The 14719-nt window shown below is 49.0% G+C and overlaps 1 protein-coding gene across 1 annotated transcript in view; it reads right to left on the bottom strand.

Annotated features, from left to right (window-relative positions):
- CWH43 (cell wall biogenesis 43 C-terminal homolog) overlaps window positions 1–12542 on the bottom strand; it is a 41770-nt gene extending 29228 nt beyond the window's left edge. Inside the window, exons 1-7 of the mRNA XM_064149429.1 lie at window positions 12472–12542; window positions 10767–10958; window positions 6790–6910; window positions 6536–6690; window positions 3804–4005; window positions 2140–2228; window positions 1335–1589 (exon numbers count right to left, since the gene is read on the bottom strand). Coding sequence (XP_064005499.1) covers window positions 1335–1589; window positions 2140–2228; window positions 3804–4005; window positions 6536–6690; window positions 6790–6910; window positions 10767–10958; window positions 12472–12514 — 1057 coding nt within the window. The 5' untranslated portion in view covers window positions 12515–12542. The remainder of the gene's footprint in view (window positions 1–1334; window positions 1590–2139; window positions 2229–3803; window positions 4006–6535; window positions 6691–6789; window positions 6911–10766; window positions 10959–12471) is intronic.
- Between the last annotated feature and the right edge of the window lie 2177 nt (window positions 12543–14719).

Below are 14719 nucleotides of genomic sequence, written 5' to 3'. Positions count from 1 at the left end.
TATCCAGCCTGGACCTCCCCTGGCACAGCTTCAGGCTGTGTCCGCTTCTTCTGGTGCTGGCTGCCTGGCAGCAGAGCCCAACCCCACCTGGCTACAGCCTCCCTGCAGGCAGCTGCAGACAGCAATGAGCTCTGTCCTGAGCCTCCTCTGCTGCAGGCTGCACACCCCCAGCTCCCTCAGCCTCTGCTCATAGGGTTTGTGTTCCAGGCCCCTCACCAGCCTTGCTGCCCTTCTCTGGACTCCTTCCAGCACCTCAACATCTCTCTTAAATTGAGGAGCCCAGAACTGGACACAGCACTCAAGGTGTGGCCTGAGCAGTGCTGAGCACGGGGACAGAATAACCTCCCTTGTCCTACTGGCCACACTGCTCCTGATGCAGGCCAGAATGCCGTTGGCTCTCTTGGCTACCTGGGCACTTCTGTCTCATTTTCAGCTACTACCAGCACCCCCAGGTCCCTTTCTTCCTGGATGCTCTCAGCCACTCTGGCCCCAGCCTGTAGTGCTGCTTGGGGCTGTTGTGGCCAGAGTATAGAACCCTGCACTTGGCCTTATTCAATCTCATCCCATTGGCCTCTGCCCACCCATCCAGCCTGGCCAGGTCCCTCTGCAGGGCTCTCCTACCCTCTAACAGCTCCACACCTCCTCCTAGCTTGGTGTCATCTGCAAACTTACTGATGCTGGACTCAATCCCCTGGTCCAGATCATCAATAAAGATATTGAACAGGACTGGGCCCAGCACTGATCCTTGGGGAACAGCACTGGTGACAGCTGCCAACTGGATGTGGCACCATTCACCACCACTCTCTGGGCCCAGCCCTCCAGCCAGTTCTTGACCCATATCACGTAGTTAGCATACAGGTGCATTCACACCCTGGATTGTAACCATATTTTTAGGGTGACTGATTAACAGATCTCTTCCTCAGCCATATACTATCAGACTTCTTTTCATTTTGTCATTTGCCCTTAGTGAATTTTCCCTTTTCACCTTTTGAACTATTTCTAACACTGAAGTACAATTTTTTTTCCATGTCTCACCAACTTTCTCATAGAAAATCTTGCATGGTAAATCAAACAGCAGCTGAGCCTTTGGAAAGACTCTTTGTACATTAGATACATTTCCAACATCTAGTTGAGGCTAAGGCAAGCATATTTGTCATAGAATCATCATCACAGAATCAGCCAGGCTTGGAAGGGACCACAAGGATCATCTAGTTCCAGCCCCCCTGCCATGGGCAGGGACACCTTACCCTAGATCAAGCTGGCCAGAGCCAATCAGACTGGCCAGAGTCAACTGTTCTTAGCCAATGTGTACTTAGTTACAATCATAAATGTACCTAAAAGCAGATGAGAGCTCTCTCTAGCATAGATTCCTCCAGGTACAAATTTATAAGCTGTACACCACACACAGAAGAATATTTCAAGGACATAGGCAAGCATGGCTGTGCTCATGGCTTTCCCAGGATGCTGACAGCTCACAAAGCGTCCAACCAGCTGAGGCCACACACACGTAGTAAAGACAGCAAGGATGTTGCCTGCCACAGCAGCACTCCAGGTGTGTAAATAAAGGAGACCAGCTGAAGATGCTAAACCTGTGAAGGGATAGAAAAGAGCAGAATGAGTCACAGTCAGGTGCATTATCTGCCATCTTCCTTAGAATTCTTTAGAATGGTCTGGGTTGGAAGTGACCTCCGAAGGTCATCTAGTCACATTGCTCCAGCAGAACTGCTTTGATGTCCATACTATTTTACAACCTGCAGATCTCAGCAACTAAGGAGGCAGGAGACAAGCTTGCCTCCAGCTGAAGTGCTCATTAATTTACAAGTTACTGTGCCTCCTGAGGAATAGAGAGGCCTGTGTCATCTCCATCTCATAACCCTCCATGTAGCCTTAGACAATGAAGATGGTGAGAATTGAGATGATGCTTCTGAGAGCAGAATCTCCATAGGGGTTTCTGAAGAGAACATTGCTGTGCAGTGACTTGGAGACGTGGCCTGTAACCTTCAGTCAACTGGTCAGATGTGCATAGCACAGTCAGTGACAGATTAAAAGACACTTTGACTAGCAATTTACTTTTCTGCTAAGAGGTCAGAGTGCCTCAGCAAAGAAGAAACAAAAATTCTGCTCAAGATTTGCACTTACCTACAAGAAACCAGACAAAACTGGTGACAGAAGACCAGCTCCAAAATGAAAGCATCAATCCATGAGCCAAGCCCAGAAGAACTGTACCTCTAATTTAATAGTAAAGAAATAGAAACCACACATTAATATATTTTTTTATAAGCACAGTGTTGAAAAGAAAACTTCTAGACATACAGAAAAGATGTTGGATAATACTTTGTAATCCTTTTCTTTTAAGCAGAGCTCAAGTTAAGCACAAAATAACTTTACCTCACATCTTCCCTTATTTTCTCTCCTTTGCTGGATGTAAAAAAACAACCAGCTGAAAATAATGGCAGTTTATCAGCACATATAAGCAAGCTGTGTTCAGCAGCAGAAGCACTCCACTGAAATGTTGGGTACAAAAGGCAAAAAGAATTCAGGGGAAATTAGAGGGAGGAATCCACCCCAAACAGAAGTATTTTCTTCGTGTCATAGAATCAAGCAGGTTGGAAGAGAGCTCCAAGACCATCCATTCCAACCTAGCACCCAGTCCAATCAACCAGACCATGGTGCCAAGTGCCTCATCCAGCCTTTTCTTGAACACCTCCAGGCACAGCAACTCCACCACCTCCCTGGGCAGCCCATTCCAATGCCAATCACTCTCTCTGACAACAGCTTCCTCCTCACATCCAGCCTAGACCTGCCCTGGCACAGCTTCAGGCTGTGTCCCCTTCTTCTGTTGGTGGTTGCCTGGGAGAAGAGACCAACCCCACCTGGCTACAGCCTCCCTTCAGGTAGTTGTAGACAGCAATGAGCTCTGCCCTGAGCCTCCTCTGCTGCAGGCTGCACACCCCCAGCTCCCTCAGCCTCTCCTCACAGGGTTTGTGTTCCAGGCCCCTCACCAGCCTTGTTGCCCTTCTCTGGACACCTTCCAGCACCTCAACATCTCTCTTGAACTGAGGAGCCCAGAACTGGACACAGCACTCAAGGTGTGGCCTGACCAGTGCTGAGCACAGGGACAGAATACCCTCCCTTGTCCTACTGGCCACACTGCTCCTGATGCAGGCCAGGATGCCATTGGCTCTCTTGTCAGATGCTGTAGGATCCTCTTTCACTCTTGGCCATCTCTTATGTATAATAATTCCAAATTACTACCTGCCTCACCTGGAACTCAGAGTAACTAATCCAGTCTCTAGATCTTGGAACCCAAGTGAGCAACACAGAGCATTAAGACTAAGTCCTTACTAATCAAAAGTATATCTTTGAATATTGCACACAGTTCACTCTTTTTTATCTGCACACAAGGTGCAATAGTTCCTACCATCTCCTCTCTCCAGTCAAATACCAGACTCATTTACTGCATATTATACATCCACTTCATTTGTAAGTCCTTCAGCCTCAGTCCTCATTTAGTTTTCTTCTTTTCCAGTGTGTCAAATTGATATTTTTTTTTATTACAGAAATAGAACTCATTCTTTATTAGAAAAAAATAAAGATTGGTATAGATTCAAGGTTCAAAGGTGTGTGATAGCAAGAATGAATCCACATGTCCCCTGTGTGAACCCATTTTACTCTGTGCAAGTTCTCCTATCACCATCTGGGCAAGCATTAGTTTGTTATCCACTAAAGCATTAGGTTTTGCTTACAGTTTTGCTACTACTGCTGCAGCAACACCACCAACCACCACCACACCAAACACTTACCCATATGGATTAGGATCTGGACCTGTATGTGGATGTCCACTTACTGCCCATCTAGATATTAATGAGACCTCTCCAAATATCCAGAGGGTGAGGAACATGAGGCTGCCAAAAGCAAGCCCTGACAGAAGCCAATGAGGGTGGGAAACAGTCTCCTTAACTGCATTACCAGTTTTCTTTGCTTCTTGTTTCCTCTTGTCTCCACCTAGAATAAGAACAGAAATATAGCTGAGCAAACTGTCAAATCCTGTTAGAAAAGGTTACTGAGAAAAAGAAATAGCCAAGATCATAAAATTATCAGAATAAAGCAAGTTTGCAGATGACAGCAAGCTGTCAACAGTCAACTTGATAGAGGGCAGAGGGACCTGGACCCAGGCCAACCTCATGACATTCAACAAGGCCAAGAGTGAAGTCCTGCATCTAGGTCAGTGCAATCCCAAGCACAGATCCAGGCTGGGTGGGGAATGGCTAAGAGCAGCCCTGAGGAAAAGGACCTGGGGGTCTGGAGTGATGCAAAGCTCAACAGGAGCCTGCAGTGTGAGTGCAGCCCAGACACAACCCTGTGCTGGGCTGCAGCAAGAGCAGTGTGGGCAGCAGGGCAAGGGAGGGATTCTGCCCCTTGGCTCTGCTCTCCTCAGACCTCACCTGGAGGTGTGCAGTTCTGGAGCCTCCAGCACAAGAAGGTCAAGGAACTGTTGGAGCGAGTCCAGAAGAGGCCACAGAGATGCTGAGAGGGCTGCAGCAGCTCTGAGAACAGGCTGAGAGAGCTGGGGCTCTGCAGCCTGGAGAAGGGAAGGCTTTGAGGAGACCTTATAGTGGCCTTCCAGTATCTGAAGGGGACCTACAGGAAGGCTGGGGAGGGACTACTGACAAGGTCTTGTAATGACAGGACAAGGGGTAATGGGTTTAAACTGGCAGAGGGGAGATTGAAACTAGACATTAGGAAAGGGTTCTTTGCAGTGAGGGTGGTGAGACACTGGCACAGGTTGCCCAGGGAGGTTGTGGATACTCCCTCCCTGGAGGTGTTCAAGGCCAGATTGGATGAGGTCTTGAGTGACCTGTTCTAGTGGAAGGTGTCCCTGCCTATGGCAGGGGGTTGCAACTGGATCATTTTGAGGTCCCTTCCAAACTAAGGCATTCTATGATTCTATGATTCTTAATTACTAGGAACGAAAGGTAACTCATCTGATCATTTGTGGAAATCAGTAAGACAAAAAGATCTCTCATCCTATTTCTAGCTCTGTCAGGAAATGACAGCCTGCCCCTATCATTATTCTTCACACTACTGGAACTTAAATGATAGCATTTCCTTGGAAAATCAGCAGAAAAGTTACTAGAATTTGTTCAGAGGATTCTGTTCTCTGAAACTCTAAACTCTGATAAGAACAAAACCTGACACTTCTGAAGCAGCCAGAAATAAACTCCCCTTCTTCTATTCTCCTTTTTCCATGCACTTTAGATGCTCTCTCAGCTAAGGAGAAAGCAGCTCCTTTAGCTGCACAGACATGTTGCCTTGTCACCTACCTAGAGGACAGATTCCTTTCCTACTCTCCTGCAGTAGATTCTCTTTGTACATTAATTAATGTCATGTAATGCAAGTGTACCAACAATACACATGATGTCAATTTATACTCATTTATTCACAGCTAAGGCCTTATCTTTCAATTAATTCATTGAGGTCCTACTGAGAAGGAAGAACTCCTGAAGATTTAACATGAGCTGCTTTAATTAACCAACCCAACCTCATTGTCTCCCTTGTCAGTAACAACTTCACAGTTATTGAGTGTGCTTAGCCTATGCCAGCCCCCACTGCTGTGTTTTCTGCCCTGACACTTCAAGGACTCAGACAAATTTTGACCAGGACAACTTGTCCACTCTTCCTTTCTGTTCATCACATGAGCTGATCCCCAGCTTTGTCCTGTCCCCCCTTCTCTGCCAAAGAATATGCACTGCTAGAGAAACTCAAAGAGCAGACTGTGTTAAGAAAACAACAGAAATGCCACAGATGTCTCATGCTGAAATGAGCATAATCCACTCTGGTTTTGTGGGTTTAGGTTATGCCTTTGTTTGCATTACTGTCACATTATTGATACTGCCAGTAGTTGGCAGTTCCAACACCAACTTCTACAGCTTGTATGAATTGTGATATTGATTCTGCCATGCTATGGGCATGAGGAAGTATCCCCTGGTTTTTAATGTCTGTAATGCTCATTCATCAGGTCTAAAAGGAGGAGATCTTGTAGTGGCTTTCCAGTATCTGAAGGGGGCCTACAGGACAGCTGGGGAGGAACTATTGACAAGGTCTTGTAATGACAGGACAAGGAGGAATGGGTTTAACCTGGCAGAGGGGAGATTGAAACTGGATGTTAGGAAGAAATTGTTTGCAGTGAGGGTGGTGAGACACTGGCAGAGGTTGCCCAGGGAGGTTGTGGAGCACAGAATCCCCCAATGTGATCCACATTGGGGGATTCTGTGCTCCACAACCTCCTTGGAGGTGTTCAGGGCCAAGTTGGATGAGACCTTGAGCGACCTGTTCTAGTGGGAGGTGTCCCTGCTTATGGCAAGGGGGTTGCAAGTAGATGATCTTTGTGGTGCCTTCCAACCTAAACCATTCTATGCTTCTGTGATTCTAAACCCAGACTGTACTGGGGAAATTAAAACCCCAAAGAATCAAAACCCCATTGTCACACAGAGAGGTACTTCCATAACTGCTTTCTGTGCTGTAAAATGCTTACCTGAGCAAATTCTCTCCACTGCTGCTACAAAGCCCACTATCAGTATGGCAGTATTGGCAGCTGGTGAGCTCCAGGCTGGGTTTAGTGATGTGTACCAGATGCGAAGGACAAGGAGCATTATCTTGCCCAGCATAAAGCCCCAAATCCTGATGAACCTGTAAGAATTGGCATTTGCAAAAGTGACACTCTTGAGGAAAAATTCTCAGTTGGAAAAATTAATCACTTAGAACTCCATCAGGAAAAAAAGAAAATACCTTTGTAAACTGTTTCCTGACCACCACGTTACTGTCTGAACCATCAATGATGAGGAAACACCAGCAGCCAAGATGAACAGTCTAACAGCAGCATTTGGTGCCTGGTATGATGCTAAGCTTCCTGCAGACACACACATAGAGAGGTTGCTTTAATGGGCAAGTGGGATCAGGAAACAAGGATTTCCTGTGCATGAGTTCAATCTTGTCTGCAATTTGCCTGGCTGCACCATTCATCTGAAAATATGTGACACATTTTTAACCATAGCAAAGAAATGTGGGTGTAGATGGAAATGGGGTACAGACAGAAAGTGGGTATAGACAGACACGAAGAAAGGGCAACGAAGCTGGTGAGGGGCCTGGAGCACAAATCCTATGAGGAGAGGTTGAGGGAGCTGGGCCTGTTTAGCCTGGAGAAGAGGAGGCTCAGGGGTGATCTTATTACTGTCTACAACTACCTGAAGGGACATTGTAGCCAGGTGGGGGGTGGCCTCTTCTCCCAGGCAACCAGCAATAGAACAAGGGGACACAGTCTCAAGTTGTGCCAGGGTAGGTATAGGCTGGATATTAGGAAGAAGTTCTTCACAGAGAGGGTGATTGGCATTGGAATGGGCTGCCCAGGGAGGTGGTGGAGGCACCGTCCCTGGGGGTCTTCAAGAAAAGACTGGATGAGGCACTTAGTGCCATGGTCTGGTTGACTGGTTAGGGCTGGGTGCTAGGTTGGACTGGATGATCTTGGAGGTCTCTTCCAACCTGGTTGATTCTATGATTCTATGATTCTATGATTCTATGATTCTATGACACTGGGTACAGACAGGAATGGAGTATATATGACATTTAGCAGTTCCCATTTTCAGTAAACAAACAAACAAAGAAAAAACCTGATGTAATTGTCCAGGACTGCAGTGATTGCCTTAAAGTGTTTATGATCACTGATTCCATAAATAGGATACAATCACAGGTTGTTAGATGTTGGAAGGGACCTCTGGAGATCTTTGAGTCCATACCCCCTGACAGAGCAGGACCACTGAATCTAGCACAGATTACACAGAAACACATCCAGACAGGCCTTGAAAGTCTCCAGAGAAGGAGAGTCCACAACCTCTCTGGGCAGCCTCTTGCAGTGTTCCGTCAGCCTTACAGTAAAGAAGTTCTTCCTCGTGTTGAGGTGGAACTTCCTGTGCTGCAGTTTACATCCATTGCCCTTTGTCCTATCCCAGGGCACAAGTAAGCAGAAGCTGTCCTTGTCCCTTCCTCCCTGATCCCCAGCCCTCAGATATTTATAGACATCGACCAGATCCCTTCTCAGCCTTCTCCTCTCCAGACTGAACAGCCCCAGGGCTCTCAGCCTGTCCCCATCAGGCAGTGCTACAATCCCTTAATCATCCTTGTATCCCTCCCTTGGACTCTCTCCAGTAGATCCCTGTCCCTCTTGAATTGGGAAGCCCAGAACTGGATGCAATAATCCAGGGCAGAGTAGAGGGGGAGGAGAACCTCCCTCGATCTGCTGGATACACTCTTCTTAATGTACCCCAGGATCCCATTGACTTTCCTGGCCATGAGGGCACATTGCTGTCCCATGGATAATTTGTTGTCCACCAGGACCTCTGGGTCCTTCTCCATAGTATTATTCTCTAGCAGATCACCTTCTAACCTCTGAATATACAGGTGATAATAAACAGTGCACTTACATAACTCAGAAGCCATAAAATCATGCATGGTGACTGGTCCTTCTAAAACAGATATGGCTTCTGTCATCATGCACTTATATTGGCTCTTAAGCTATGTAAGTGCACTGTGGCTAAAGCCACATCCCTTTGAGAAAGGAGCAGCCACCACACATTGCACAAGAATCAGCAGGCAATTGTCTCAGTGGGTGTGAACAAGGCTTTCCCTGGCTCAGTATCTGGTCTTGGAGTTGCTCTTGGCAGGCAAAATGAACTGTCCATAAGCATCTCTGCTATTTCCCAGGGCACAGTGACCTTGCCTTCATCAGTAGTTTTAAACTCTCCTAGCAGATTTCCAGTTCAGGTGACTATGGGTCACACACATCTCATGGCTTCAGTCATTGGGGCTAATTCTGGCACAGGACCAGTGACAAACAGCAGCAGAAGCAACAGTGTTTTGCTACCAGCCATTTGCTAAGTGAGTATGAGTCAGACTTGAAAAGATGTTAAGCAAGGAAGGCCTGAAATGGAGCTGCTGATTCTGGCAATGCATGCTAGGAATCCTCCAGCTATTTCCTCATTCTGCTGGAGTAAAAGATGCAAAGCTTAGAGCAAAGATGGCAAACTGAAATCAAAGTGTGGTGCAGATGAATTCGTACAGACTTCAGCAGAGGCTGCATGCACAATGCACAGAGATTTCTCTTTCTAAACTGTGCTGAAATCTGTGACTTTGCCTCTTCAAATCTTTCATCACTTGTGCCAACCAGATAAAAGCCAACGTGGGTTTGCCTGCTTACAGCAGACACACCTTTTGTTGCTGAGCAAGTACACCCCGAGTGTAAATACATCTATCCAAACACAGAGATTTACTCTGTGTTGTCTGAAGACATGTATGCAAACAAGCACTACCACAAGGGGAGGTTGTTCTTGCTTGTGGTAGTATCTTTTAGATAGAACATGAAATCAAGCTGGACACTTGCAAACCCTCTCTCCGTTGGGGAGAGTCCAATGGAGAACTACAAGGATGATTAAGAGACTTGAACATCTCTCCTGTGAAAAAAGACTGAGAGACTTGGGGCTGTTTAGTCTGGAGAAGAGAAGGCTGAGAGGAGATCTGATCAATGCCTATAAATGTCTAAGGGGTGGGGGGTCAGGATGAAGGTGCCAGGCTCTTTTTGGTGGTGCCCAGTGATAGGACAAGGAACAATGGGTACAAGCTAGAACACAGGAGGTTCCACCTCAACACAAGGAGACACTTTCTGACTGTGAAAGTGATGGAGCATTGCAACAGGTTGCCCAGAGACATCTTGGAGTCTCATTCTCTGGAGATATTCAAAACCTGCCTGGATATGTTCCTGTGTGACCTGCCCTAGGTGATCCTGCTTTGGCAGGGCAATTGGACTGGATGATCTCTAGAGGTCCCTTCCAAGCACTAACACAATTCTAGGAAACCCATTGGCCCTGATGGGATGGACTCACAAGTGCTGAGGGAGCTGCCTGATGGTATTGCTATGCCTCTCTCCATCATTTGTAAAGGTCCTGGAGAACAGGAGGTACCCAAAGACTGTAAGAAAGCCACTGTGACCTCAGTCTTCTAAAAGGGGAAAAAGGAAGACCCAGGAAATTACAAGCCTGTTAGACTCATGTCCATCTCTGGAAAAGAGATGGAACAGCTCATTCTGGAGGTCATCTCTAAGCACCTGAATGAAAAGAAGACTGTTTGGAGTAGTCAGAATAGATTCACACAGGCGAAATGATGCTTCACCAATTTAATAGCCTTCTGTGGTGATGTGACTGGCTGGGTCAAAAATAATCCTAGGAAGAAAAAACAGCCTCATAAACTAAGCCTACCAAAAAGAACACTTCACTCACAGCAGATCACTTTTATAATAGCCTGTTCTGTAACATCTTGTCCCTATCCTTTGTCACAGACACAGAAGTGCTATAAGAAAAACACCTGCACTGTGCAATACTGAAAACATTTTTCCTATTGAGCATGACCTGCACTAATTTAAAAGCTTCTAGAAATAGAAGTTAAATGAGATTGGTCTTTTATTATGCAGCACTGGTCTAAAAACTAAAAGTGAAATGAGATTTGTCTTTAATTATGCAGTACTGGTTGAAACAAAACCTCAACACAATGGAAGCAGTATCTAAAAGCTTGAGACAAGAAGAAAAGCCTGAGTTTGGCAGAGCAAGAACTTTTTATTCCTGTCTCTTTTCAGGATAATCTTAACTGTGAGGTGATTTGGGATGCTTATTTTTATGTCTTGATACCAAGATGGAACTTAACACAGTACAGCACATACTTACCAACCATAGCCAGTCTCAGAAGAGCTAGGATGTACTTATTGTTAGCCAACCTCCAAAAAGGGCCAATTATCAGCAATATTGGAGAAAAGAAGGCAACAGCAAAAACTTCCAGGCCTGTAAGTGCCAGTGTCTGAAGGGGGAAGTAATAGATCATCGGTGGCAAGGCATGGTAAAGAGACCATGAAATGTAGCCTGAAAAAAACAAACACAAAGCCAACCCTATATTTTCAACAGCATCATTGCCTGGAGATCACTTGTAAATATACCACTTTATACTTCCAAATGTGGAGCATCCAAAGTATTTGACAGCAGTTCAAACAACAATAGCCACTCCCCATGAATATTTGCTATTTCAAGTCAAATAATCACCTAAGCACAGAATGTTAAGGGTTGGAAGAGACCTGGAAAGCTCATCCAGTCCAACATCCCCTGCCAGAGCAGGATCTCCTATACCAGATCACAGAGGAATGCATCCAGGTGGGGTTTGAATATCCCCAGAGACGGAGACTCCACAACCCCTCGGGGCAGCCTGTTCATAGAATCATAGAATCAAGCAGGTTGGAAGAGAGCTCCAAGCTCATCCAGTCCAACCTAGCACCCAGCCCTGGCCAGTCAACCAGACCATGGCACTAAGTGCCCCAGCCAGGCTTGGCTTCAGTACCTCCAGGCACAGCCACTCCACCACCTCCCTGGGCAGCCCATTCCAATGCCAATCACTCTCTCTGACAACAACTTCCTCCTAACATCCAGCCTATACTTTCCCCGGCACAACTTGAGACTGTGTCCCCTTGTTCTATTGCTGGTTGCCTGGCAGAAGAGACCAACCCCACCTGGCTACAATGCCCCTTCAGGTAGTTGTAGACAGCAATGTTCCAGGGTTCTGGCACCCTGGCAGTGAAAAAAATGTTTCCTCGTGTTTCCATGGAACTTCCTATGCTTCAGACACCCCCGATTTTCCTGAGAACTACACCCCTGAGAAGCCAGCAACTCTCTCCCCGCTCAGCAGCAGCAGCAGCTCCTGCTTTGTTCTCCAGTGACAAGTACTCAGCCTAGGAAAGGGCTGGTGCCCAGAGGGAACGATGCTAGCTAAATCGGTAGCCCACCGAGGCACAGAGCTCCTCAAGGACTGATCAGTGGCTAAGTGGACGATCTGTAGTACATGGCTGCGCCGCTCTGCCCTGCGGACGCCTTCTCTAGACGCCCCAGCACTGCACTGCCGCTGTCCGTGGGCAGCGCAGGGGCTGCCCCGCCGGCGGGGCTGGCACCGCGGCCTGGGCACCACCCTGCCCCCGTGCCTCGCTCTGGGCAGCGCAGCTCGGCTCGCACCGGCTCTGCAAACACCTGCACGCTCAGCTGGGACCACGCAAGAAATCCTAGGTTGATCCAAGAGCCAAAAGGCGTCCTGGTGCTAGAAGGGAGCAAAGAACCCAAAGAAAAGCACTCGGCAGTGCCCGTTCTTTACTGCCAGAGCGGGAGCTTGCCAGTGGCAATACCTCCCTACCGACGGTGAGCCCCACGACACCCTGGCAGGGACTGCCTCGCTACGGCCACCGGCCGTTCCCTGTCGAGTCCCCAGCGCTGCCCGGCCGCAGGGTCCCCCGAAGGGGCTGAAGGACAACCGGCGCCATTAGCCGCCTCGCAGCGCGGCCACCGCGACCCCTCACAGCCCCCCAGAGCCCCGTCGGGCGGCACCGCCGCCACCTACCCAGGAGGCTCTCCGAAAGAACGGCTTTCCACAGAGGGAACATGGCCCCGTTGACGCTGCCCAGCGCGGCGGGAGCTTCGCCCCTCTCTCCCGCAGCCAAGGGAGAGTGCCGGAGAGCGGCGCGGCACCGCCGCCCGGGACGCCCCACGGAGCCCGCCCGGCACGCGGCCGGCGGCGAGCGGCTGCCACAGCGCCGCCTGGCGGAGCGCCGCAACCCTCGGCCGTGAGGGGCGGCAGCCGCTGCCCGGGGCAGGAGCGCTGCGGGCGGCGGTGCTGGCGCTGCTCACCAGCGGGTAGAGGCAGCCAGACAACCTGCCGGATCGGGTCGATGGGGAGGCGCTGGTCCGCGGCCTTGAGGCCAAGGCAGGGTGCGAGGGACGTCTGCACGCCTCCCTCACTCAGCAGCACATCAGCCTCGGCCCACTCGCCGTCGCTGACACGAACGGCAGCTCCCTCAGGCCCCTGGCTGCTGAGGGCCGAGTTTCCCTCTCCCCTGCGAGGAGAGGCTGAGGGAGCTGGGATTGCTTAGCCTGGAGAAGAGGAGGCTCAGGGCAGACCTTATTGCTGTCTACAACTACCTGAGGGGTGGTTGTGGCCAGGAGGAGGTTGCTCTCTTCTCTCAGGTGGCCAGCACCAGAACAAGAGGACACAGCCTCAGGCTGTGCCAGGGGAGATTTAGGCTGGAGGTGAGGAGAAAGTTCTTCCCTGAGAGAGTCATTGGACACTGGAATGGGCTGCCCGGGGAGGTGGTGGAGTCGCCGTCCCTGGAGCTGTTCAAGGCAGGACTGGACGTGGCACTTGGTGCCATGGTCTGGCCTTGAGCTCTGTGGCAAAGGGTTGGACTTGATGATCTGTGAGGTCTCTTCCAACCTTGGTGATACTGTGATACAGTGATGCTGTGCTTTGGCTGAGGAGGCAGAGGAGTGGACGTCCTGCCCGAGTCTGCAGGGTGTCTGCAGAGCAGGCTGCACCAAAGCGAACCCAAATAACTGGGTGGCTGTACAGTCACAGAGGTGTTCACAGTGGCAGAGCCCACGCCAAGCTGGCACTGCTGCCAGCGAGAATGGCAAGGTGTGAGGTGACTCTCAAGACCTATTCAGTTAAGCCAGGCGTCTCTTTAGGAAGGTCAGCACAGACAGACAGAGTTTATTCTTCTCACAGGTAATTAGTGACAGAACAAGAGGGAACAGCCTCAAGCTGAGACTGGGTATCATAGAATCAGCCAGTTTGGAAGAGACCTCCAAGCTCATCCAGTCCAACCTGGCACCCAGCCCTGTCCAATCAACCAGACCATGGCACTAAGTGCCTCATCCAGGCTTTTCTTGAGCATCTCCAGGGACGGTGCCTCCACCACCTCCCTGGGCAGCCCATTCCAATGCCAATCACTCTCTCTGTGAAGAACTTCCTCCTAACATCCAGCCTATACTTTCCCCGGCACAACTTGAGACTGAGACCCTTGTTCTATTGCTGGTTGCCTGGCAGAAGAGGCCACCCCTCACCTGGCTACAACTGGGCAGTAGTCTCACAACCAAGTAACTCATCTACCCTGCAGCCTGGCAGTCTAGCAGGGTTTGGCTACCCTACAGAAACTGTTGAATTTTGGTTGGTGTTTAAAAACATGTACAGGTTTCAAATGGCCACCAGAGAAATGAAGTCTTTTTGTGGAAAAAAGCCACCCTCCCTGGATGAGGAAGAGCAAAACATGTAGGTTTAATGAACCTCTTTGCTCCAAGTCCCATTTAACTGAAGGCACCTTCACAGGACATGATGGGTTGGAATGGACCTCTGGAGATCTTCGAGCCCAACTCCCCCCCCCATTCAGTTAAGAAAAGCTATCCCAGAATATTCACCAGCTTCACTTATCACTGCAAGTGATGAGACCGTTTCATCTAGCTGTGACACGACATAAATGGAACCTGTAGGATGAGATCCTTGGCCTTGGGTAAGCCCAGAACACCCCTGCTTTTTGGTAGCTGCACAAGAGCGTGAAGCTGGCAGGATGTGTTCAGCTAATTGAAACACTCCTGCAGCACCTTTTGTAATCACAGTGTCTTGCTTCATGGTTCAGAGGTGCAGTGCCAGTAAAACTAGACTTGACTGCATCAGTAGGACAAGGGAGGTTATTTTTCCCCTATACTCAACACTGCTCAGGCCTCACCTTGAGTACTGTGTCCAGTTCTGGGCCACTCAAATCAAGAGAGATGTTGAGGTACTGGAAGGTATCCAGAGAAGGGCACTGAGGCTGGGG

Source organism: Pogoniulus pusillus, chromosome 9 (genome assembly GCF_015220805.1).
Source record: "Pogoniulus pusillus isolate bPogPus1 chromosome 9, bPogPus1.pri, whole genome shotgun sequence".
In the NCBI taxonomy this organism is placed as follows: domain Eukaryota; kingdom Metazoa; phylum Chordata; class Aves; order Piciformes; family Lybiidae; genus Pogoniulus; species Pogoniulus pusillus.
Note: the sequence above shows the minus strand (reverse complement) of the source record. Positions and strands in the feature narration are given on the sequence as shown.